Below are 26,778 nucleotides of genomic sequence, written 5' to 3' on the forward strand. Positions count from 1 at the left end.
TAATAGACTGTTTGTTCCTTGAAATCAGAGTTCCTCCATGACCTCATCTACTCTCTAATCTGTATAAGTTTGACTTTGAAGAAAGGGGGCAGTGCTTCCTTACATTGGAATCATATGATTCCTATCTTCATTCCTGGCCTCCCCCTGAGTGCCAGCATGTATTCCAGCTCTCTAATCTATATCCCCACTTCTGTGACTAACACGCATCTCAAGCATCTATGTCCAAACCTCAATGCCTAGTACCTGCTCTCTTTCAGTAGTCTTCTCACCTAAGAGAGGGATAGTGCCATTCTTCCAACTGTTCAAGGTGGGAAAAACAACTCATTGTATTCTTGACTTTTTTCTTTCTCTTACATGCTACACCTTGTCAGACAGCAATTATCTCTAGAATTACTTTCAAAATAGATCCAGAGTTTGACAACTTTTCATTACCCCACTGACATTGACCTGTCCAAGCCACCATAATTTCTTTCTTGGATTTTTGCAAGAGGCTCACATAGGCCACATGGTGAACTGTAGCCATGTCTCCACTGAGTGTGTGTGTGTGTGTGTGTGTGTGTGTGTGTGTGTGTGTGCGTGCGTGCCTGCGTTTGTAAAACTTAAAGAACTGTGGCTGGATCTTACCTATATCATTGTCTATCATTTTTGAATAAAAGTGGATAGTTACCAGCTATTTGTCCATTGAGTGGCTGGTCCTGGGAAAATGTCTATATTACATGCCGTAGATTTGGTGGACATTAGACATTGCTTATTAGGAACTCTGGGATAGGTGTTCATAAAACATTATTGAAGAAAGGGGGCAGTGCATTTTTACATTGGAATCATATGATTTGTGTGCATGTACACAAATATACACACCTCAATGTCATTTCTGATTTTGTCACTTCCAGCTGTGTGGATTTGGGACATATTATATCCCCTTTGACAGTCAGTTTCCTTGCTTGTGAAAAAGCACAAAAGTGGTTACTTGTGAAAGTAACCACTTTCAAAAAGGGACAGCAGGGTTTAATGGCAGATACAAGGTAAGTACTGAGCACAGTGCCTGGCATCAAGAATGTGGCTGCTATGCCTACTTCAGACCCCTTTAGTTTTACTTCATTCTTCTTTCAAAGGCAAAGGAGCAGAATGAGCAGACAGGACAAATTGCTACCAGCACCCAGTTCTGAGGCAGGTGGGGCCAATGAGGACAGGACATAAAAGTTCCACAAAACTTACCACCCCATTAGGTGCCAAAAAAGTGAGGTTTCTTTCATTTTGCTATTCTGACATTTGTTAATATGCTTTTGAAAAAAATCTTTATTTTCTCATTAAAGACTGGTATCTGATTCCCCAGATGGAAATACTTTGAGTGGCTGTCATATTTTGTATAAACATCTTGGAATTTCTAATGTGATACCAAAATGAGGGGTTTTTCATCTAGTAGCAATAAAGCTATTAGTTTCGGTAACAGTCATCATTTTGACTGTCAGCCTAAACCTGTCGCCAGCTCTCTAAACAGGCCAGTCCCATAACCAGGAATTGATCTGCCCCATATGCTGATGGAGGGGCCTGCTTGGGGACAGTAAATCCAGACTTCTCCAGCTCTCTGGATTCTTCTGGAGGCATGCTCTGGGAAACAGAGTATCATTTAACTTTGATTTTTCTTATGTGGGTTTGTTTTCTTTATAAATGTAATTCTACTTGAAACCTAAGCACTAATATGGTTAAGTGGGTTGAAATGAAATCACATTCAACTGTTTCTGTTTCTCTCAACAATGAACTTGAATTGTTGAAAACAAAATTCATGTCTCATTTACAACTTGAAACTTCTTGCATCTCATCCTTATACTTAGCAGACCCTGTAAGGTCAATAAAAATCACAGCCACAGTTATGAATGATGTGCAAGACTCTGCTAAGTTTTAATAAGTACCCTTTCTTTCCCTCTTGCTTCCTTCCTTATTCCTTCTTTCCTTCTTTTTAAATTCTTACATTAACTCTCTGAATTCGATATTGTTCCCATTTGAGAGATGTAAATTTAGATAACTTTCCCAATAACCTAGCCAGCACATGTAGAATCAGAATTTAAACAAAGGCACACTGCCTGCAGAGCTTCAGTATTTAACCACCATGCTATTTTGTCCACAAATAAATCTCTATAATTTGTTCAAAAGAAGTTGTAAGTCCACTTTATTAACGATATCAACAATCATAGTCATTATACATATATCCTACACAAAGGCTCTGCTGACATTTCATTTGCAACTGAGGTAGGTGTTATTGTTATAATCATTTAACAGAAGAGGAAACTGAGCACTGGAAAGACCACCTGGATTCTCACAGGTAATAAGCCTCAGAGTCCAGATCCAACCTCAGGTGTGTCTTTCTCTGAAGACTTTGTGATGAATCAGAAGGATATACTAGTTCCCTTGAAGGCAGCCTGCAGTCTTTTGGGACTTGGCACGATGCTTGTGCCCACCTTTCACACCTTGTCCCTGCCATCCTGCTGCCCTGCCAGTGCTGACTGGGCCCAGGGTCCAACTCTGGCAACCTTATGGATAATCCGATGGTATCCGGTAGGGACACCTAGGCCTGGAGAGTAATTGATCAGGACATTTTAGCCTGTCCAACACAGGCCCACTAGGGAGAGTGTAATGACCTGGGTTCTGAGAGGAAGCTCTGAGATGAGTCTGTGCAGATGTAGAAACCACAAGCAAGAGAAGTCAGCTGCTGTGAGTAAGAAGAAGCTTACAGAAAGAGGAATCAGACCCAATGTTCGTCTTGAACCCAATGCTGATCTTAAAAACTGCTCCACATGAAGCCCCATGGCAGCCTCTAGCTTAGGCCCCCAGTTTCTCATTTTTCTTTGTGTGGTAGAACAAATCCTTATTACTGGTGTCAACCAAGAATTACTAAGTTTTGTCTCCTGAATAAGCCTCAGTGAACAACTGCATGGTCTTTAGATTGGATGCAGGAACAGAGGAGCTTGCAGACTTCTGCAGGTGCTAAGCAGAGCTGTCAGATCAGATTCCAACTCCCCTACTCTCCCTTGCTGAGCCCTGGAGCTGGTTGCATGAACCCTGGGAATCTCAGCTGCCTCTCTATAAGATGAGCCATGTGTGAAGATTAAATGAGATGTAGCATTGGAAGACAGTGGCCCAGCATCTCCACACATAGATGTCGTCAGTAACTGTCACTTCTTGTTGCTATTATTGTCTTTAGCTGCCTGGTACTTTGCAGCTCTGAGGCAGCAGGAGCTGAGGCTGAAAACACTCTGATGTGACAAGCAGTCCACGCCCACAAGTTGTATGATGTGAATAAAAGAGGGAACAGGAAGTGGACATTTTGGTGAGGATACCCAAGGGAGGGAGAGGGCTGTTTTGAATCCCACCCCCTTCCCACTGTGGTTCTTGAGATGTAGTTGATTCTCCTGGTCAAAAGGTAAAGATAGAAATAAAAGAGCTAGCCAAGAAAAGAGAGTTCTCATTCCTCCCCCGAGAAGTACTGAGAAATTCATTCTCCTGGAGTCTTTAAGCTGCTTCCCTCACACCACCCAAAAACTCCAGGCACCAAAAGGATAGAGTGCATCACAGATTCCAGCTTACTGTTGGGGCACCGATCACCCCAAATGCCCCCAATGCATCTCAGGATTCCAGTTAGGATGTGGTAGGCTCCTGGGATGTAGAATCCAGCAGCCAGCTGGATGTAAGGATTAGGTGAGCTGCGCTCGCTAAAAACCCATGAAGAGGCCTCCTTCTGGGTGGTGGGGGTTGGAGGAGGTGATGGCTACAGAGAGGAGCAGGTGCTACAAGTTAATGTGGGTAGGAGGAAGGGGAAGTGATGTCAATGACTTGTTAGCATGCAGATGGATCTCATTGCCAGGCACTGCCCTATTTAACTTCTTAGTGTAAACCATAGTCACCTACTATGTGCTTACTATATACTTGAGACCTTGAAATAAGTTATTGATGAAGGTAGACAAGATCCAGTCAATATTTGCTTCTTCTGTGAAATATTTTGGGTAGTTGCAGACCATAGAGAATATGAAAATAAAAATAAGAGCTAACATTTGCAAAATGCTTACTATGTGCTAAACACTGTTCTAACTACTCTATACATATTCTTTTATTTCATTTTGGTCTTCACAAAAGTCCTGTGTGATCAGTACTATATTAACCTCATTTTACAGTTAAAAAAAAAAAAAAAAGGGAGTCCACAGAACTATTCAGTGGTTGAGACAGGATTTAAACCCAGAGAGTGATAATTCCTAACCTCTCTGGGGGCTCTCTGTGCTGTGAGCTCACAGCAGTGACTGTCGCACTTGGTCACATTCCTGTGACATTGTTCCTGGTTCACCAACTAGACTGTAAGCCCTTGCCTTCTGTGACCATGGTGTTAATGGGCCTGTCCACTCCCATAGAGCTCTGAATGCCCCTGACACTCAATAAATATGTGTTGGTTGACTGCATTTAGAGATGTTTAGGGATGTGCCTAAATCCCAAGCCTCCTCGAAATGTTGGTTTTCCAGATTGAGGGGCAGATGGAAGAAGGGAAGTGTTTCATAGGCATAATTTTGTTAATTTACAAAATTGTAAAGAACTCGATCATTTAAAAATTAACCACGTCACACAAATCAGATCTTCCTGAATGCTGCATCTTACCAAAAGAAAAATGCTCTAACAGGAAGTATTTCTTGCAGTAGACATGCCACTGTGTCTGCATACACAAATAGTGCACTGTTGAGGAGACATTCATACTGGGAAAACTCCATCCTTTCCCTCAACAAGCAGATAAATAGATTATATCTGGCTAATCAATGTGCACACACATACATCGTAAGTATAATAGAGAAATTATAACACAGATAATTTTTAATATGTAAGTAATAAGGAGGAAGGAAGAGGAAGAAATGAATTAACGAAGGTGAGGAGGGAGAGAGGAAGGAAAGGACAGAAAAATCACAAGGTACTGACATAAGTTAGCCTTGGCCACAAAGACGAGTGGTGCTGAGGCTGCTTATTTTTAGAGAGGAGAAAATGTTATTCTGGGGAATACTAGGTTTCGGCCAAACTATGGAGCATGTTCTGTTTGTCCAATTTATGCTGGAATCTTTCACTAACTAGCTGCATGACCTTCAGCAAGTTGCCTGTTTGGGCCTTTTTTAGTTATTTGAGCCAATAAATATGTAGTTGGCGCATCTGTTCAATGCACTTAAATACTACAAGTGTCACTATTTTACTGGATGAAGTAGTAGATTCCATGGCTCAGATTACATGATTTTTTTATTCTTCTCAGCAATGCAATATGAGTAAATTACTCATCTATTTTGGACCTCAATTTCTTCATATATAAAATGTGGATTATAATAGTTCTACATCTTAATGTTGTTATGATGAATAAATGAGCTAATGCACATTAAGTATTAAAAGTAGTGGGGGATCTAGGTGCTTAATGCATGTTAGCTTATACAACAACACACAAAATGCCAAAAATAGTGAGAACGTTTCAAGTGCTCCACAAATGTAAGGGATCATGTGGCCGGAGAATGAAGGAAATCTATTAACTAAGCTATAGATCTGCTAAGAGAAAAATAGTTATCTTTTCTGGTTCACATTAGGTGCATGTTTCTCTAGTCTAAATTGAAATTTTTTTGTCTGCACCTGGAAATACAAAGCTTCCATTTTAGTGAGTTCTTCCAAGGTACCAGCACTGTGGCAAGGAATAACTCATTCTATCTTCAGACATAAACAAACCACACCCCCCTCCAAGAAACAAACAAAACAAAACAAAAAATAGAGATATTATCTCCATCTTCCTGATCAGGGAGATTCCAAGAGATTAAATGATTTGCCAAGAAAGACAAGGTGCCAAACTAAGAAGTGGGAAATCCAGGCTGTGTTTCTGAGTCTAACTCTTTTATTAATATAGAGACATAGTACACAGCTGATCCTTAAGAGAGACAAATGTTTCAATTTAAGAGAAAATTCTACTTTCTCAGGTCCCTTAGAAAATTATGTTCTAATTTTCTAGGTATGAAGAAATAAGAATTATTGTATTATCCAAAGGACACAAAAACATTAACAGTAAACATGTATTATCCAATGTTTACTGCAGCACTGATTACAATAGGTAAGCTATGTAAACAACCCAAATTCCCAAAAATAGACTGAATCAAGAAGATGTGGTACATATATACAGTGGAATATTACTCAGCAATCAAAAAAGATAAACTCATGCCATTTGCAGCAACATGGATGGAGCTGGAAGGGATCATGCTCAGTGAAATAAGTCAGAAAGAAAAAGAAAAATACTGGATGGTCTCACTTATAGCAGGAATGTAGAGGATCCAAATAATGGATCAGGTAAAAAACTAATTACAATAAAGTAAAAATTAAAAGAAAAAAATGAAATAAGTATTATTGTATTATCTTTAGGGACCTATTCCCCTACCCCCTAAATGGACTAGTCCATAGCTAGCTAGGATTTTAAGAGGGCACATGCCTCAGAACTCTTCCATGTGTTACCTCCAGGATGACTATGGGTAACTCTAAGTGGGGACTGGCCTGGTCAGGCTGCAGTCTCTCTGGACTTCCAATTCCTTGTCTGATCCTGTATCAGTGGTCAATGTCTGTGTATTTATTTGCCTGTCCCCCATCCATTCTTCCTTCTGTTAATAATCTATAGATGTTTCTTTGGGGAACTATTTCACTATTTCCTCCCACCATTTGTTCCCAGACTTTGTGGTTTGGGCAGAACTAATCATAGTCTCCCCAGTTCCAAAGATGGGTCATGTGAGCCAAGTCTGATGAGTTAACATATTCATTTTCCTGGCCACAGAGTTTTATGCATAGGCAGTAGCTCTAGCTAGACTTTTCTACATTAGCTAGAAACTTTTGATGCATCTATTGAGGAAAAAGCTTTCATTTCTATTGGGATTGCTAGTCTAACAAGACGTATGTCTAGAACTTGTAGAGCATACTTCCTCTACTACACATAGAGCATTTGCTTGAGAATCAAGTCAATAGAGAAAAGAGAAGGTATAGAGATACGTGGCAAAAATACCAAGACATCATTAACTACAACACTGGGTAAACACATAGGTGCATCCATACATGAAGTCATAAATGAATCTTTTAGGTATCTAAGCCAATAAACTCTCTTTTTCTTTAGGAAAATTCAATTTGAATTCAATTTATTTTAAGAATTCTAACAAATAAGTATCCATTGGATATATAGAGTTCATTGTACTTAGTTATGAATGTCAAACTCTTTGTTAGGATCTGGATAAACTGGGCATAGTTCTGTCCCTCAAGAAGTCCAATCTGTAATGGTCTAATGGTACTACAACAGTACAGTGAGGTAAGTGCTTTAATATATACAGCATGTATGGCTAGCTAGGATTTTAAGAGGGCACATGCCTCAGAGCTTTTCCATGTGTACATAGGTGGAAACTCATTCTATTAACATGAGGGATTCCTATAAGGAGCCATAAACAAGAGGTTACATGGTCAAGAATTTGAAGAATGCTTTCATGTTGAGGTCGGTCTAGAAAAGTGGAGAGCCATAGTTTATGCAAAGTCACAAAACTATGAAACAGTAGATAATGGTGAATTGTTGACTGTTTCTGAGTGTTGGGTGAGTCAAGGATGACTCACTGGGTACTTCATATAATTTGCAAAAACACCAAGATATCATTAAACATCTGGCAAACAGTAAGGGGATGCACATGCAGTTTAGGAGGTGGCTACTACTAGAACATAAGATGACTAAATAATGACCTAGGGTATGACCAGATACATAATTTGTTGAACTCAAGGTACAACAAAACACAAGTCTCCTTATTCAAAAATTAGAATTTCAAGATGGTGACAGCAGAGTATTAAATCTACCAAGGGACCCTTTAGAGTGCAGTGTCCTATGCAACAGAAGAGGTCATAAGTCTAGGAAGGTGACCCTGACATAAGGGGGAGGGAGAGATACATGTCTGATCACAATGTGGCCTGAACCTAATTCCCATCATAACTTGAATCACCATAATCCCTCCTCCCCTCCCCCTTTATAACTTCTCTCTCCTTTGTAAGTTCCTGCATCTTGGCCATTCATGTGAAACATTAATGAACATTATCACATAATAAAAGGAAAAATAAGCATCTGTTTGCAAACAATTACCAGAGTATATTCAACAGCATTTTCTCAAGTAGATGAAAGGACTGACAAGTACAAATCCCTCAGTGGAAAAAAAACAAAAAACAAAAACTTGAATCACTGAAAAGCCATCATCTCATAGGTATGATATAGAGAACAGGGAGAATCAGAGCAAGGTTACCCTAGCCTGAGAATTCTGAAATTTTGTTGCTGGGCTGATTTTCCTCCTCCCACCATATGCACCAATGCACAGGCAGATAACTCTTTCTGCCTTGACAAGTCTTTCCTCCCCTTCAGCTCTTAATGCTAGCCCTAAGCGCATGGTGGAAAAGTGTCTATCAAATCACATGGATAGGTACCTAGGCATCCAAATATGGAAGGACGGACTGAAGAGGATGGAAAAGTAAGGGAGGAAGCCATTTGTGAGCATAAACAGATCTTAGGCATACAGGAAATAGAAACATTCAGATTCTACCCAATGACAAAAGAACTAATATATGTTTATAGTCTTTTCTCTTTGTCTCCCACCTAAGATAATTCTGATTTTGTCTCTTCAATTTCTCCTCTTCTTATCTGCAGATATTTCTGTCCTTTGCTAGGCAACTCTTGGGTTTCATGACAGAGAGCAAAGGTAATAGGTAAGGCAGAACAAGATTTCTAGCCAGTGCAGAGTGAAGAGCTTTCAATGGGAAGGACCTAAAATAAATATAATAGCTAAAGGAAAGTGAGGGAGAAAGGAAAGAGAGGAGTCAAGGAAACTCAGGTTTAAAACAGTTTGTGAAAGGGCATCCCTGGTGGCACAGGGGTTAAAGACACAGTGCTATCAAGCTATCTCCAGCCACTGCAGCACGAGTTGGATCCCTGGCCAGGCAGACAGCAGACTTCTCCTGTCTCGCCTGCTGTTCCCCTCAGCAGTGTATTCAGTAGATCTGCCCATTCTGCTCCTCACTCTGTCTCTGGTGAATCTTCTCATCCCCCTACACCTCTGGCCTACACCCCAGTTGTTCTATGCATAAATTAATGTTTTTTTTTAAATTTTTATTTATTTACTTATTTATGTATACAAGAAACAAGGTACAGGCAGATGTGTGGGAGGGAGGGTGGGAGGATTCACCAGAGACAGAGCAGGGAACAGAACAGGCAGACTGAAACACACTTCTGAGGGGAGCAGCGGGAGAGGCAGGAGAGGTCTGCCACACCATGTGGGGATCTCCCCCGGCCAGCCGGGATCGAACCCACGCTGCAGAGGCTGCGGACAGCTTCACAGCACTGCGCTCAACTGCCTGTGCCACCAGGGCGGCCCAATAAATAAATCTTTATAAAAAATAAAACAGTTTGTGGATAAGAATTAAAAAAAAAAGATCTGTGAAAGATTTGGATGTACCACAGATGTGAGACTTGAATTTCGTTTGAATGAAATAATGTTCATTTAGAGAAAGCATTAAAGAGTGAAATTACTTATAATTACTTTTATTTAATATTGTGCTGGGCCATGTGGGATCTAAGTTATACTTGGGTTACATTGGTATTCTAAGATGTTACTAGGTATTATATTTATGCACAGACACATCCTTTTATACATAGCAAATGGTTCCAGGGACAAATAAATCTGTGAAATGCTGCATCTTATATCCTCCTCTTAGAGAATCACATTAACATAGTAAAGGCCCTGAGAAGTCCTGCAGCACAGAAATCTGTTCAAAGCTGCTTAATCTAATACTTTCTAAACTTCTAAAAATTACATGCAGTAGACTATATTGAAACATTTTAAAATAATACAATTTTCATAAGGCTGACATTAAGCCCTCACATCTCAAGAATTTAAGGATGTCTACACAGACAAAGTATGATATGTTAACTGGCATTTGAAAAATGAAGAGTGGGGCATGGTTAGTGCAGTATATAAAAGGGAATTAAGTATAAAAATAATTGAAAAAGAAGATTCAAAGTTGGCAAGGTGTTCCCTGGGGTGTAAAATGTAGAAGGATCTATTATTCTTCAATTTATTTTCACCAGGGAGAAACTATGCCCACCTTATCTCTATCAGTGCTCTTTGTAGTGACTGCTGGGGTGACATGGTTGTTAGGAAGTCGGTGGCAGCTCACCTGTTCTGAACCATACTCATGGCCATCCAGTCTCCAGGATACACATTTTTCCCAATGAGGTCCTTGAACATGATGAATGTCTCCATCAAGAAGTCCTGAAATGGTAAAGCAAAACATACCTGTCATATTGTTTTATAGAAACTCTCTGGAAGTGCCCAGATCTTCTTGGCTGTTTAAGTTTTTCTTTTTTATTATGTTTTGGTGAAACAGAAAGGGAAGGAACACAGTCTTTCATTAAGGAAATTCAATGAAACCAATAGCAGTGGGTTTTTAAATAGGAACTTAAAATTGGTTAGCAGGAGACTGTTCCGCAAATATAAGAAGGACATGAATATGGAATGAATGTGAAGATGCACAAAATAAAAGCTCTATTAATTCTGTCCTTGGGAGTTAAGAAATAAATGCATTCATTGATGTGGCAATTTTATAATCATCTTTCCAAATATGTATTTGAGAAGGAAATAATCTACACTATACAAAAGCATCTCAGGTCATTGAACAAACAAACTATTATTAAACTGAACATCTAATTAGTGGCACTGTAAACACAGCTAATTCATATATCACAGAAACATACATGGAAATAGAACAGGAACTCTCTTGGTAGACTTTTAAGGGGTTCAAAGTGACCTCAAGACATTTTTTTATTTTTTGCAGTAGGCCAAACCTGTTTTCTACTTTGGGGAACACAAATTTAAGACAAATTCAGATAGCAGAACCACTGGTGCTGAGATCCTCCTGAGCTGAAGGAAATGAAGTCAGACCACCGGGATGCTTTAGGTAAAATTTGAAATCTATAGGAGACAATTCAGAGCTCTTCCCTAACCCAGTGGTTTTCAAATTATTTTAACTGCAGAATTTCTTGTTCTAAGAAAAACTGGAACCTAGAATATAAAATAGATAAAAGTGTAGTATGTCTGGTTGAAATGTGTGTGTAGGTATGCTGCAGGATAGTGAGGCTGGGAGAAATAGAATTTGAAAATCACTGCTTTACACTAAATTGCAAAATACTTGAAATGGGATTGGTTCTTTTTGAGCAATCTTTGCTTCTAGGGGAAATTATCTCAGGGCTTTCAGTCCTGTTTTCCACAACAGCAGAATTGGGATAGCATTCACCTCCAAGAATTACTATGAGGACAAAGTGACACTGAATAAGATGTTTCACAGAGTCAGGCCTGTTGTAAGTGCTCTTTCATGCTCGATGATGATGATGTTATGATTCTTCATCCTTGATGTCATCTGGGAAAGTATGGTTATTGGTACAGGCTCATTCCCTTCCAGTGGTAAAGGTGAAAGTCTCTGGCTTATAAATGAAAAACCTGGCTTCTGGAATGAGCAGATGTAACATGGTGAGGAGTAGAGCAGAGGCTTAAATCCAAAGGAGGTTCAGAAGCCAACTTCCTTGATGCATTTGTTGTCAAATTATAACAGCAAATGCATCACTTAATGGTGGGTTACGTTCTGAGCAATGCCCTCTTAGGTGATTTCATTATTGTGTAAACATCATAGCATGTATTACACAAACCTAGGTGATTTAGCCTACTACACATTGTGGGCGATCTGGTATAGACCATTGGGACCATCAACACATATGCCATCCATTTTTAACTGAACCATCATTAAGCAACACAGAACTTTATTAACTACCTTTTACTAGTCACCTAATATGTGAGTGCTACTTTACTTTTATTTAACCCCTTTACAACTCTGTTACATAAATAACATTGTCTCCACTTTACATATGGAGACTATAAGGTTTTATAGAAGTTAGCTTTCCTGTGGTCCCACAGCTGGGAATTAGTTCTGGACTGAAACCCAAGACTGTGTGGCTCCAATATTCACTCTCTCAAGTCCCCAAATGCCCATGATTCATCAACAAATATTTGTTTGGGCATATTTAGGCTAGACATTCATATCTTATCTCTGACATGGGCTCAGGTTATGTTCCAGGAATGACATATACAAGCCTAAATGGGGATGAGACCAGGGAATCACACATCATGTTGTAAAGGTAGGCACACATATACTTGAGGTCTGTGGGGAGACTTTTGAGAATTGAGAATGAGACACTTCCCCCCTACACTGGTCCTGGGCATCCTACAGACTCACCACAAGTTCAGAGCTGGTCTGGAAGGTCTCAATATAGAAGGAATAGTGCTGGTCACCCATCTGGTTAAGGATGGCTGTCATACATGCCACAAAGTGACTCTGCAAGAAACAAGAAAAATGTTATGAAATAGTGGAGAAAGGACCATAGGCTTCATCTCATTTTCTTGACTTCAGGCTAGAAAACACTCCAAGCACCCTTGGTATAAAGAAAAAGCCTTTAGGGGTAGAGAATCTCTCTAACTGAACACTGTATGAAACAGTCCCAAAAGAAATGCTTCCTTATGGCTCATCCATGGGCTCATTCTTCTGAAAAGCATTTATTGAGCATGTATTATACACCTGAAACTATAAGAGAGGCTCCAGATGTAGGAAATAGAACCTGATTCATTACCTCTCAGGCACTTTGGGAAAAGAACATTGTTTAGTAGCAGGAGCTTAATACTATATCAAGACCCTGGAAACAGTTTGATTGTCACTACACCAATATTAAGAGTAGTGACAACAGGACAGGTCTCTCTACCTGCCTCACCAGATGGGCATCCCTATCTTGCATTTAACAAGTTGGTTTGTTTAACAAGTTTGTCTTCTTGTATCCTAAGGAAAAGAAAGAACATTCCTAAGAAGATAATATGGAAATTAAACACCAAGGGGTTAACAAAGCAAAGCTGGTGCCTACCCTTGCCAATCTCCCCTTTTTTCACTCCTTTGTATAAAAACCCCTGTCCTCTGCCAAAGAGCAAGACCATGGTCTTTCAGACACAAGTATGTTGCCCTCTTCATCTTGTCAACCAATTAAACTACTTTCCTTCTCCTCAAACTGTTTCCATTTTATTTTATTTTTTTTTAAAGATTTATTTTTATTTTATTTATACAAGCACTGGGTGCAGTCAGAAACATGGGAGGGTGAGAGGATTCACCAGAGCCAGAGCAGGGAACAGAACAAGCAGACTGACAAAACACACTGCTGAGGGGAACAGTGGATGTGGCAGGAGAGGTCTTTCGCGCCATGTGGGACCCTCGCCAGCGGCAGGGGATCGAACCAGCGCTGCAGAGTCTGCGGGTAGCTTCGCAGCCCAGCGCTCAACTGCTGTGCCACTGGGGAGGCCCACAAACTGTTTCCGTTTATTGGTTGAGAGAAACTGAGACTGGTGTTTGGTATCATAAGTACCAAGTGTTTCATCTGTAAAATGGGACAATACTCCATCCATATCTACCCTCCAGAGGTGTTTCAAAAGGATCAAATGGCGTGGCTCCTATAGCATGAACGCACTGAAGTTCTCTGCAGAGCAATCAGTTGTTGGACCACTGATCCAATAGTGAAAAGGGAACAGCTTACTGGGTCAGCATTGGTTCTGAGTCAAGGGGAATAAAAGAAATGAGAAGAGGTTGTTCTTGTTCATTAGCAGTTCATGATGTAGTTGGGAAAGCAAGATTAATATTCATGAGTGAAGAAAGTACAAACTCTTGGTTTGTGAAGTTGACCAAGTGCCAGAAGGAGTCATACAAGAGGGAAATCAATATAGCACCGTGGAGAGGAGGTGGGTCTAGAAGGATTCCTGGGTCTAAAGGAGTAAGAACTACATCCTTTTATGCCCTGGACTATATCATCACAATCTTGTGCTTTCTTGTTTGCATATTTTATAGTCTGTGTCAGGTCATGTTTTTGTTTGGGTTAGTTTTTAAAAGCAGCATGCAAGGAGATGTACTCAGGAAACCTGATAAAGGAAGCACTGACCATGAACCCTCGGCAGTGATTGGGGGAGAGCATGGGGTGGATAAACAACTTGAGATTGTCTCCTGCAAGATTCCTCTGGGGTTGCCATCTTGGCCCAGGTAAGCTCCCGGGCAGACATGTGGAAGGTCACCTACTTGGTGCGATCCAGGGAATCCCACGGCTAAAGAGTGTTGGATATAACATATACCAGAAAGGTGGAACCAAGAAAATGGGTTTAGCATCACAATCAATCTTTGGTTAAAAAAAAAAACCAAAACAAAACTTCCTTTGTTAAATAAAAAAGTATAATGAATATGAAAAGTAAATCCTCCCAGGTTTCAGGTTTGTAGTTTAATTACAGAGATGTACAAACAGTCTTAATATCCCTAGAATGCCTCTTCCACATTTTACAGGAATGGGTAATCGCATGTTCCCCAAATCCACATCCCCAAAAGTAGAGCCCAAAGATACAGATTGTCATTTGCATCTAGGTTATTGGCTCTGTAATTTGTGGGGCTCAGAATGAAATGAAAATGCAGAGTCCTTGTTAAAAACAAATTCAGAATTTTAAGACAGTTAAGGGGTCCTTCTACACACAGGTCACCTGCCCAGGAAGCCAGTCCTGCCTGCCATGAGCAGTATACTCAGAAATGTTTAGAAAGCATGCACAGCTGGCACAGAGCATAGAGCTAGGACTCTCAGGGACAACAGTGTTGGACCTGTCCTATGGAGACCTGGGACCTCCACATTGGGGTGAATCTCCTTGGCCATCCAGGTGGTTAAATATCCTGTCCTGTTCAGGTGCCCAGGATTGGTGGTGAGTCTGTGAAAATGTCTGTCCCTTTCAGAGTACGCTGTCCCTGACAAAGTACCAACCACCATCACTGCTAACTTAATCAGATCCCACTTCAACCAAGAAATTAGTGTCACTACTACTCATCTATCCAGTCAGGCTGGATGCAAGAAAGGAGAAATCTTAATCTGAGATGTGTTGGAGTGTGTATTTGTGTGCGCACGTGTGTGCATGTGCACACACACAAGCTGTGTTTCCTCTACTCCCTCCATCTCTTCTTTCCCTTAAAGAATTCAGCCTGTGGCCACTAGAGGTCTTTGCTTTTCACATGGTAGCTGCCGTGCAGTTTGTTCGGCTTTTTATTTATTCCTACGTGAGCAGACCCACTACACTTCTCGCATATAAACAGTGAAAATTACAACATAAAGGACTTATTATTCCTTCTTTTGGAGTAATTCTGCTGCTGACCAAAGGCTGACTCGGTTAGCAAGAGAAGGGAGCTCACCCTCTGCAGGTAATTTCACTGCTTCAAGGTAAGAGATTTGGGTAGGTTTTATTTTTTGTGATTGGTGATCCTCTAGGAGGAAATATTATCGTCTCTTGGACAATAGTTTACTTTTAAAGCTTTGGCTTAAATGACTACTGGGATTGTGAGTGTGCATGCATGTGTGTGTGTGTGTGTGTGTGTGTGTTAGAAAATCCACCATTGTCAGAACTGCAGACTGCCCCAAATGCATAGATATGAATGCTTGTTGTTTCCTATGGCTTGATTTGAATTTGAAGAGGGTGAGGGGGGAGGCAAATACCAAACCCCAGAGCTCAAGTTGCCTAGAATTATCTTAAAGGGGCTTCATTGTCTTAAGACTGCTTTAGAGAAACTTCTACCCTCCATTGTAAGAGAAAATAAAAAGGGGAAGGGGTGTCAAGTCCCAAAGTAGAGAGTGACCATTTTATGAAAGAATCATTATCTTTTTATAAGGAGTTGCTCAAGGCATTACAGTCCACTTGTCAATCAAAATCACTTTCACCAGCTGGTTCATTTCTTTTAACAAACTCAGAAAAATCCAACTGAGTGTCTTGCAGTACGGTTTGTAGTGCTATGTGACTGAAGTTTGGACCAGTTACCTGCATTTGGCTGTTGATAAAAAATGACAGTGTTTTACTTCGGTAAAATAGAAGCCCCTTTTTGTACTATGGTGTCTAGCCCACTTTAGTATCCAACCTGTCAGAAATACACCCATGTGACTGACTGATTTGTGAAATGGCATCAGAAAAGGCTTCTCTCTGTTATTTAAACTTAAAGAACAAACAAACCAAACTAAAAACCTCTTTGTCACACAATGACAAGATGGAACAACAGTATGCTTCTCTGACATTTATCCTTTTTCAGTACTATCTTCAAAATGGCAATCTACCTTTTTGCCTCCTGCCCTCTTCCCTACGCACAAGTTTAAAGACCTTACTTTTGTGTCTATCATGTCTTAAATGTTTAGAAAGGGATCTAGGAATGGGGGGTGGGATGATCCTACTGCATTTTCCCTAGCAACTCAGATACTCTTAATATTGGTGTTATCCAAACTTTATAGTATGGGAGCCCAAACTCCCAGCTCTACCAGCATCATGGAAAAACCTGAATACTGCATGGGGGAAGAGTAGGCTAAAGAGATCCCCTGCAGTCCAGGCTAGTGAGAATCCCTCTCTTCAGAGCCCTGGAAGAAATTTTATAGTCGACACAGATTTACTACCAAGGCATGAGGCAGTCACTCATCCATCCCCAAGCCACATGCCAGGTGCCTGAAAGGGAAATCGCCTCTTAAAACAGAATACCAGGGGACTGGCATATTAAATTCCAGAGAGAAATTGTATCTCTGAGACGCTGGCACAAACCAGGCAGAGTCACCTCCGTTCCATTTGGGGTGGTTTAAAATGTAGCTAATGAATCACAGCATGAAGAGACATGGTTTGAAACTAGGTCAAACGTGTAAAAATAAGTGCAATCATTACAGGCACTTGGCTGATGAGGGGCTACTTAACGCCGTGAGTGGCAGGGCTTATTCGCCGTATAGAACTCTCTTCAGTGATCCACGAAAATCAATCCTCTTAATTAATTCAACCTATCAGTATGTAGGGAGGGTCTTGCCCACCTGGAAGAGAGCTGAAGTTCTAAGGGACAATTGTCAGGTTCTCTTCTCTGGAAATGACAAGAGAGAAAACAAGAAACCCAGTATTGCGTGATTGCAATTAATTAGCTGGGATACTATGTGATTGCCACCAGGAGAGAACCCCATCCCAATTTTTCTACTCCTTTGTATAAAAAAAAAAATCCTTATGTTGTGCTCAACATTCAATTTAAACATATCTATTTAATGCTTCTAATGCACACACACACATATACAAACACACACACACACATACACACAGAGTCAGGACTTATGCAGTGCTGCATGGACTAGGAAGAGGATATCAATTTGTTCTGCCTTGGAGAACAAACGAAACAGGGGAGAGGGCATAGGCACTGCAGATGTGCCCCCCACCTGAGATTAGTGGGAGAGATAGATCGCAGAGAGAGGGAAACAACCAACTTCGGGAGCTAGCTACCTAAATGCCAACATTACTATGCGATACCAGCCGGTGACACGTTGCTATAGAAACTTCAAATAATGTGCACGACCAAAATAAAATAAAATATAGAAAGCACCAAGGAGGAGATGAAGGAAAAGTTTGCATGCTGAGGGAGGCTCATGAGGACATGGAAAGTTTTATCCGTTGGTTCGTCTATTTCCCTTGGAGACTAAGAGTGTGGCCCAAATGCCACTTTCCATTGCTTCTCCATTCACCTCCATGTCTGCCATGCAGTTATATAACAGATTTTATTCTTGGATGGAATTGGCACTGTTGGTGTGGTGGATCCAGGACTGAAGGTAGGAGGCTGTGGTGTCAGGCAAAACAGGCGACTCACGACTCTGACCCCTTCATCTTAGAGCTTTGTCAAGCACCGCAGAGTTGCCGCTTGCATCAAATCTTTGGGGAAACAAGGGTGTGCGATTTGTCTTAACGACCCTCTAGTCCGGGACATTGTACTCTGTGCCACGGGTGCAGTGGTGAGCAGGATGGATAAAGCGGTGCTCCAAAGAGCTTAAATCTGCTTCTGCCAGGATGCAGAGTGTAAGTGTCTGGGCCTAGGAGCAAGCTGGCCTCATTCAAGTCTCAGCTCCAACTCTTACTAGTCATGGCACCTTGGGCAGATCCTTGAGCTTCCCTTTCCTTATCTGTAAATGGGGATAGAAATAGTCCTTACTTCATAAGGTTTTGGTAAGAATTAAAGCAATTCATGTCAAGAACTTGGAATACAGAAGGTCTTCAATAATCATTAGCCATAATTTTAGTTGTTGTTGCTGACTTTGGTCAGCAATTGAGAAATCTATGCAGAATCTAATCTGGAAAACTACGCAGATTAGCATTTGAAATTCCTGCCTTGAAATTCTTCACTCTACCTGCCTGTATGGCTACATTAATCACTGCTTGGGACAAACAGCAGAGTGTCCTTTCACTCTGCTGAGCCTTTGCTTAACAACATGGCCAAAGTCCAGCTGGTTAGTAAGTGGAGTGTGTGCTTCTTGGAGCAGGGCATGTTGGGAGGTTTCTTTCATTCAGGGACAGCTGCTGGCAGGTAGGAAGAGTGACAACAGTGCCCGAATTGTTCAAAAGCATGAAATACAACTGTCTTCAACCAAAATGTGGTTTCCCAGTTATTTGGCTTTCAGGGGTACCTGTCATTGTGTGCAGTAACATTCTTTGGTTCCCCAGGGATCCTGCTATGTGATAGAGTTTACCAAGTCACCTTCCTTCAGGGGGAAATTTCTTGACGGGCAGATCTGGGGGCTCATGTGACCTACTCCCTGCCAAAAGCATAACATCATGGGAAGGCAGAACGGTGCCACTTGCCAGCTGTGCACTCTGGATGTGCCCTGACACATTACCTCTACACAACGCCGCACCCCTGTCTGGCACAGTGGACAGTGAGGATGGGTCAGCTCTCCAGCATCCATAGGGCCAGAGTCACAGGCATAGTATTTCCTTAGAGAGTTATTCTGACTGACAAGGAGAAGCAGAGATAGGTAACAAGGCAGCTTTGAATGGAGGCTGGAAGGAGAGCCTGAATTGGTCACACACTTCTTTCAAACTAACACCTTCTGATTCTGGTTGGAGCCTGTGCTTGTGATTCTGTAGTGTGAGGTCCTTTAAAGCTTCCAAAGGACACAAAGGTAACATTTCATCCCTCGGGGAGGTGGCAGACAAGCAAATCCCATTTATCCATTCCTTGTGCCCAGGATGTTACATTGATCATCTCACTGAATTGTCTGAACAACCTTCTGAACATTATGGTCATTTTATAGATTAGGGAAGTGAGATGCATGGAGGTCAAACAGCTTGTCTTGACAGATATTTAGCATGTGGTGGGAAAGAAATTAAAATCTGGATCTTTCAGACTCTAAAACATGTGTTTTATTCATATACCCACACTGTTTCCCATGTCAACACTGTCAGGTACACCTTGGTAGATATTTTTGTCCATTTATTCACTGCTGTATTACCAGAAGATAGAATTGGATTTGCATATAGTCTGGGTTCAATAAATATTTGTTGGATGAGAGATTGAATTTATTATAGTATTCCTCATCTCAAAAAGACTGTCACAGCCTGCCCACTATGCCTAACTCGCAAAGTCTTAGAAGAGGGTCATATATAGACAATCTTTGCCTTAGGAAAGGTCAGGAATGAAAGAATTTTTATTCTATTTTGAGTGTACTCCATCATAAATTAATTTGATCAAGCTAGAGTGATCTGCGTAATCACACATTCGTTAAGTCAACAAGTATTTCTTGAACACCTCCTGTGCTCCAGGCACAGTTCTGTTAGGGACACACCCATGAATGAGGCCAACAAGGACTTTTTTCTTAAGGAAGTCATTAAGCTCCTTAAGAGGGCCAGAGATGGGGCAACATACCCCATCAACATATATAAGTGAATACCTACATAAGATCACTTCAGGCAGTGATATCTGGTACTAATGAAATATTACCAGGCAATGAGACAGAGATGGAGTGGAAAGGGACCTATTTCCAATAGGGAGACAAAGGTGTTCTGTAAGAGAGCTGACATTGGACTGGAGATATGAATGATGAGAGCTGGTCATGCAAAAATCTGGCAGAACAACATTCAGGGCATTTGAATAGTGGATGCAAAGGCCCTGAGGTGGAATGCACTTTGAGTGTTAGAGAAACAGAAAGAAGGCCATCAAGGTTGGAGGGTACAAGACAAGGGAGGGCACAGTGTCAGATGAGGTGAGAGGGATCTAGGGGGTCAGGAGTGAGAGTTTGGACTTTCTTCCATGTGCAAAGGGAGGTCACTGGTTTGGATTTTGAGAAACCATCTCTGGATGATGTTTGTTTCCAGAACCCCTCCTTAGAGAGAAAGTTTGTATGTCTTTTCACACCAGCTCATCTCTAAGGGACTCACTAGAGTGGTTCACAGGGTCATGGATCTATGAAACGTGCAAGTTTTGTTTTCAGGGCTGACTCTTCCTCTTTCCTGGGAGAGCCACCACTCCTTGTTAAGTTCTCTTTACTGGATGTTGTACAGCTAAGTCTGGTGCTCTTTCAGCAGATAAGGACATGACCTTTAGTTGCAGTGGGTTGGTCTTCAAGTTCAGTAGTTCAGTGAATGTGTTTCCCTGTAACGGAGTGGCATGAAGAGGATCCTGATTCAGTAGCTCCTGGTTTCTGATTAAAGTTATTTAAACACATGGGACCTAAGAAGCCTGCTTACCAGAAGAGGAGCTGCCATTCAGGACCCCAGATTTTCATTGAAGCGAAGATGATTTTTCTAAATGTTTCCAATTATATTTGTGGAGGTGTGTGTGGGGGGAAGTTCACAAATGTGATTGCAAGAACAGTTTAAGAAACAAGGATGTATTCTTGGTACATAGAACAAGATGGTCTTCCAGGTTTCACATTGAATGTCTTGAAAAAGGCTATGCAGAAAAGTCTGTTTGTTTGTTTTTTTTTTGTCCTAGACAATATGCTATTGTCCTCAGTTGACATCTCTTTGAGAAAAATCAAAACCAGAAAAATCACTAGTATGTGGCTCTGGAGAAGTATCTGGAGTAGCCCCTCACTTTACTCTGCAAACCTTTGCATACAGGTTAGAAATAATATGAAGATCTAGCACAGGGAGATAAGGTGCACAAATGGGTATTAAGTCTCAACAGGAAGGTGGTGAGCTAAATAAGAACAGTAACTATCACTTAAGTATGTGTCAGACAATGTGGAAAACTATTTGTTCATCAGTAAGGAATTTTCATAGAATTGTAGCAAGGGGCCAAAAATAATGGAAGAAGAAGATAACAATAGTTGGATATTTACTTGTGCTAAAAAAGGATGCTGATAGTCCCACCAGCTAAAGGGTATTGAGCACTTACAATGGGCCAAGTGTTATATATGCTTTATCTTATTTAATCCTCCCCACATTCAGTAGATGTTGGTAAAATCATGTATACTTTAAAGATGAGGAAACAAGAAGCAGAGAGGTGACATGACTTCCCTAGATCAGCTTGACTCCTGAAGGATTTCATTTTCTTTAATATAAGTTATTAAAGAAAATAATAATATATATTTTCATTTTGTAAATATGATATAATCTTATTAATATGGAAACTTTATAATATTTCAAAGTACAATGAAGAAAGGAAAAGTATACTTAATCTATGTTCTTGTCTAACTCACTTTGAATATTAAGAAATATTCTAGACATTTTTATGTCTATACAGAGATGGAAGCATATATGAGTGAAAGGATGGAGGGGTGAATGGATGGATGGATGGATGGCAGGCAGATGTTATAGGGTGACACGCTGCTACATAGACAAGACCTGTTCTCTCAATGCCTATGCTCTATGGCTTATGAGTCTCCTATGATTTTAAGATCCACTGAGGGTAACCACTCATTTTTCTGCCTTTCTTGGAACTTTGAAGTCCAAGAAGGTTTGGTGTGGGAAAACCAATTCTCTTATATCTGGTCTCCCATAGAAGCAATTTTCCTGGAAGACACTCACAGGATATCCTAAGTCTTGGAATCAAATCCTAGCTCTTTTTAACATGGTCTGGAACTTTGGACAACTGAATTTACCTTTCCAAAGTCTTTGCAACTGGGACTAGTGCTGACTACCAGACTGTTGTTAGGGTGAAGCAGAAGGCAGGGTCAGAGAGTGCTGTGTGGTGCCCGGCACTCAAAGCCTTCTTGCAATGCACAGCCTCAGTGCCCTTTCTGGTTCACCATGAATAGTCTGTTGATCAGCTGGGGAAGTATAGAGTTAGGATTTGGTTGACTCATGGAGGATGATATAAACCTTCCTGCGGACGTAGAGAGCTGCATTGCGGGTGATGATTTGTACAATCTCTCCCTGCCCTTTGTTTCCCTTTACAAAGCATCCACATTTAAAGGAGTGAAGGGGCAGGCAGACGGATATGTTCATGGACACTCAGGCAGCCAGACAAGAGAGTGTGCAGGAGTGATTATTTGTGTATAAAAATATTTCTTTACTTCATCCCTTGTGTTTCCTTTGTAAAGAATGAAGGTCTCTCACATCTTTTAAACCTCAACCAACCTTTAAAAGAGACTTTCCTTAGGACCCTCCCACCCTCTCAGAATAGGTCTAGTTGTTCTTGCTGCAAGTGATCTGTTAGTGGCAGCACACTCAGGTACTAGGGTCTGATGACAGCTTATTTGGGCATATGTGTGGAGGTGGTCTCCTTGCAAGTTTCCTGTATTACTCAACTTGGTGCTTCAATGAAGCAATGGCACACTGTTGGCATAAATCTTAAACCACATCAGGTAAATATTTCTCTCTTCTGAGACCATTCCTAATTCCTCACTTTAATTGGTTAATCAGGAAGCAAATATTTAGTTGGCCCATATTATGTATAAGCAGTTATATTAGACATGATTATCTTCTACATCTTGAAGGTCTCAAAGTAACAGGACAGAATTTCTCTCTCTCTCTCTCTCTCTCTCTCTCTCTCTCTCTCTCTCTCTCTCTCTCTCTCTCCTTCTCTATCTATCTAACATAGTAATCTATCTAACACAGTGATTTTTAACTGGGGGAAATTTTGTTTCCCAGAAGGCAATTCACAATGTCTGGAAACATTGTTTCCTTATATAATTGCAGGAGGGGAGAAGGTTATGATTGACATCTATTGGGTAAAGGCTAGGGTTATTGCAAAACATCCTACCATACAGAGGGCAGCCCCCAAAACAAAGAATGATCTAGCCCAAAACATTACTAGTGCTAAAGTTGAGAAACTGATCTGTCAAGAAATACATGCTATGATACTGAATGAGAAGGTATAAGATGAGTACTATTAGGTAAGTTTTCCTCTAGGCTTTTAAGAAGTGTGAATGACCTTGGTGGATAGGGAGGTCCAATGGAAATTTCACAGAGCATGTGAGATTTGAGGAACTACAAGATTGAGAGAGATTAAGCTAAGGATGGGAAAGGACGTCTCTGATCCATAATAGAAAATACATTTTATTCTATAATATGATTAATTTATTGATAGGTAGTTACTGTATAAAGAACTATGTGGAAAATGATTCTAAAGCCAAGTCCTATCTCATCCAGAAAGACTGTGGTGATCAATTAGTGATGCCTGCTGTAGACAAGGGAGGAGGAGGGGTAGTACATATGCAGAGATACTGCTGTCCCACTTTTATATGTGTAACAGGGTGAGGAAGGAGGCAGAGGTGGAAATGAGCAAAGCGTTTGGGTACAGCAGAAGTTCACATAGGGCGATCATGAGAAATATTTGTAGGAGCAGATTGCAGAAGGGCCTTGAATGTCAGACTGAGGGCTTTGAACTACAGTCTGTAGATAATGGCATGCCATGCAAGCACCTGCCTACTGGGTTGCCTTCAGGCCAGCTCTGCTGACAAGGTCTTGAGAAGCAAAGAAAGCTACCCAAAGTCCTCGCTCTCCATTTCTATAAAGGAAGTACTATTTCATCTGTTAACAGTAAAAACTGGCAGAATCATCATGCTCTGGCTTTTATGGAGCTGATCCCAATGATGAAAAAAATCCTATGAAGCTGAACTCAGAGATAACTGTTTGAAAAGCTGACTCCAAGGGTTCACATTAATGAGCTCCTATAAAGCCCTTTTGGATAGAACATTCCTTCTGATCTCATTCGTGAAAAATACAATAAAATAAAAAAGGCTCAAAAAGGAGGGGGTAAAGGGGAGATGAAGTCTGGTCCTGGGGCTTGGGTTCCAACTGACCCCCAGTGAGGATACTGTACACTGCCTACTGACACTGTGCTTCCTGTCAGCCCCTAGCTCCCCGACAGGCTGGCTCCTTCCTAGGCAGTTTCCTTTCTGCTCTGAGAATGATATCTCATGGATTTATTGGTTTGCAGTTTTCCAAATGACATCATACTCCTTCCCTCATCCCCCTTTCTTTCCCTCCGCTTACCTCCCTCTACTTAAATTCCCATTTGTCCCACTTCCACTTCCCTGTCTTTTGGAATGGTAACAACACCTTCCAATTACCATCCTCTGCAGTCCGCATTAGCTGCCTGCTGACTCCCTCTCCCTGTCATCATTAATAAAGGTGACACTGCAGCTTGGCAAGAATGCGGGTCCTCCCCCATCTGCCCCACCCTCCCCTCTCTGGGAGCAGAAGACTCCCTGGCCACAGAGTTCCTGCCTTTGAAGCTTTTTTCCTGCACTAAGCTCCCATCCTATGTTCTGATCCACACTCAATTAAAGAAAAATCTAGTGACACAATGAAAAATGCCATCTAGAGAGCTGGCCTGGTGATGCCCAGATATCAGATCAACTTACTACAGCCCCATATCTACTAATTCCATCAAGGGAAAAAAAAAGGATGTCACAGTTGTCGGGACTGATTTGTTCTTTAAAACCCTTGCTGACTCCTTCACCCTGGCAGGCCTGGAGAAATCCTGGCAAAGGGCTAATCAAAGTTAAAGCTTAGATTAGATTTGATGGGGAGAGTGATCCTTGGGAGTCCTTGCCAGCCAGCCTCCTTGCAGCACAAATGGAAGCCATGAACCAGAGAAGTTAGGTGGTTTCCCCACGGTCACACAGTCTCTGAAAGTGGCACAGGTCGTATTTAGTATTCAGCTGCTTGGACCATGGTGTTAAATCAGCTTCCCATTTTCTAGCACCTTCAAATGCTGGGCTATGAACCTCCAGGCATCCCACAAAGAATGACTGCACTTTCCAATCCTATTCAGCTAGGGGGCTGTCCTAATACCCAGAATAAATGGACCTCAACTAATAACTAAAGCTGATGTTTGAGATGCACATTCTTCTTTATCTTCCTCACTACATAGGTTTCCAGATTTGGGGAAGAACAAACCATTGAGCACTAATTTCATCTTTCAACAAAATGGAATCCAGTATCTCTAGCATCACTATTCATCCCTGCTTTGATCTACTACATTCTGTGTCCAGCATCCAAATCTGGTTAAGAACATCAAATTAAACACCCAAGGATTGATCACTGGAGTCACTCTGCTTAATGAAAATCGTCTGAATGTGCATTTAGGGGCCTCAGGGCAATGATAGGGTGGGAGGTGGGAGGTTTTGCTTGCGTCACTTACCCAGAGCGCCTCAAACTGGCAGCCCACAGGCCTCTCACAGCCCACAGAAATGCTTTGTTTGGCCAGTTTTTTTTTTTTTTTTTCAAACATTTAACTTTCTTGTCAACACTTAAAGCCCAGAGCCATTGCCTACAGTTCTGGATTTTTAGCTGTTCTTGGACATTTGGAACATTGGGATTTATCAGTTTGTATTTTCATATGGCAGTGTTGGGAGTCACCTCCTGGAGTGGGCAGAGACTGGGGTGTTAAGGGGCATATACCTTCCAGGTATCCAAGGTCTGGTCTTGTTATGGAGTGGCCAACTTGTCCTGGTTTATCCAGGACTCTTCCAGTTTAGCAGTGAAGATGTTATATCCCAGGAAGTCCTTCAGTCCAAGGCAAACCAGAACCTTAGTCACCCTACCTAGGTCTTCTCTGTGGACACTAGCACGTATGGCCTCTTCCCCACTGCTCCCTTTGTGCCCACATGCCTCCTCCCCAGAATGGCATTCTAGGCTTTTTACCATCTGAATCCTGTTTCTATCCTTTCCCCTAAATACCATCTAGTCTCAACTTCTCTTTTATTCCCTTGGCATTTGCAAAAGCTAAGGGTGTCCTCTTTTACACACCATGAAGTCCATTCATTTTAAAGTCTTATGTTAGTGTCATCTCCTTCTCTGGAAAGTCCTCCTGATTCTACATGACTCTTTTCTTCCCTGACAGACCTAGACACTCCCTCCTTGTGCTCATACAACAATCCTTCCTCCTTTCTTTGGCCTCATCAACATTAATACAGCATTGAGTAGGTAGACACTGAGGGTGGTCTTCCTGAGGATGTGAAGAGAGTCAGAATTGTGATAAAATTGAAAAATGGAAAATCATGAAGCTTAATTTGAAGTCCCAGTGACCCTACAGGAGTCACCAAAATGAAAACTGAAACCATCCCTCAAGTATCTGTACCTATTCCATTGTGAGATTTAGCATTCCAACATCTAGGGACATCTGGGTTTTCTGAACATTGACCTCCAACTGTCCTTTTGCCTGTAAAATGGAATCTTTTTAAAAAAATTATAAAGTTACATTTATTGAGGTAATGTTGATTTCCATCACAATAAATATCTTAGGGGTATAGGTTTACACTGCAACATGGAATCTTAACCATACGTCTATATGCCTATGTTCCCCATTAGTCCTAGACACACTCAGGGACAGGGGTACTTCTTCCATATCCTATATCCTCAATCCTGTATTTTATAACCAGTATCCATAATCCTCATG

General features: G+C 41.2%; 2 protein-coding genes across 3 annotated transcripts in view; one reads left to right on the forward strand and one right to left on the reverse strand.

Moving 5' to 3' along the window:
• Positions 1-26,778, reverse strand: part of DOCK2 (dedicator of cytokinesis 2) — a 395,355-nt gene that overhangs the window by 78,935 nt on the left and 289,642 nt on the right. The window contains exons 28-29 of the mRNA XM_054691629.1: positions 12,337-12,435; positions 10,228-10,322 (exon numbers count right to left, since the gene is read on the reverse strand). Coding sequence (XP_054547604.1) covers positions 10,228-10,322; positions 12,337-12,435 — 194 coding nt within the window. The remainder of the gene's footprint in view (positions 1-10,227; positions 10,323-12,336; positions 12,436-26,778) is intronic.
• Positions 15,211-26,778, forward strand: part of INSYN2B (inhibitory synaptic factor family member 2B) — a 111,212-nt gene continuing 99,644 nt past the window's right edge. Inside the window, exon 1 of one of the 2 annotated variants that reach the window (XM_037501195.2) lies at positions 15,211-15,376. The gene's annotated coding sequence lies outside the window, so the exon portion shown is untranslated. The remainder of the gene's footprint in view (positions 15,377-26,778) is intronic. The other variant, XM_054691637.1, reaches the window with a different exon arrangement.

Source organism: Talpa occidentalis, unplaced genomic scaffold (assembly GCF_014898055.3).
Source record: "Talpa occidentalis isolate TD23 unplaced genomic scaffold, MPIMG_talOcc4v2.1 talOcc4.9, whole genome shotgun sequence".
NCBI lineage: Eukaryota > Metazoa > Chordata > Mammalia > Eulipotyphla > Talpidae > Talpa > Talpa occidentalis.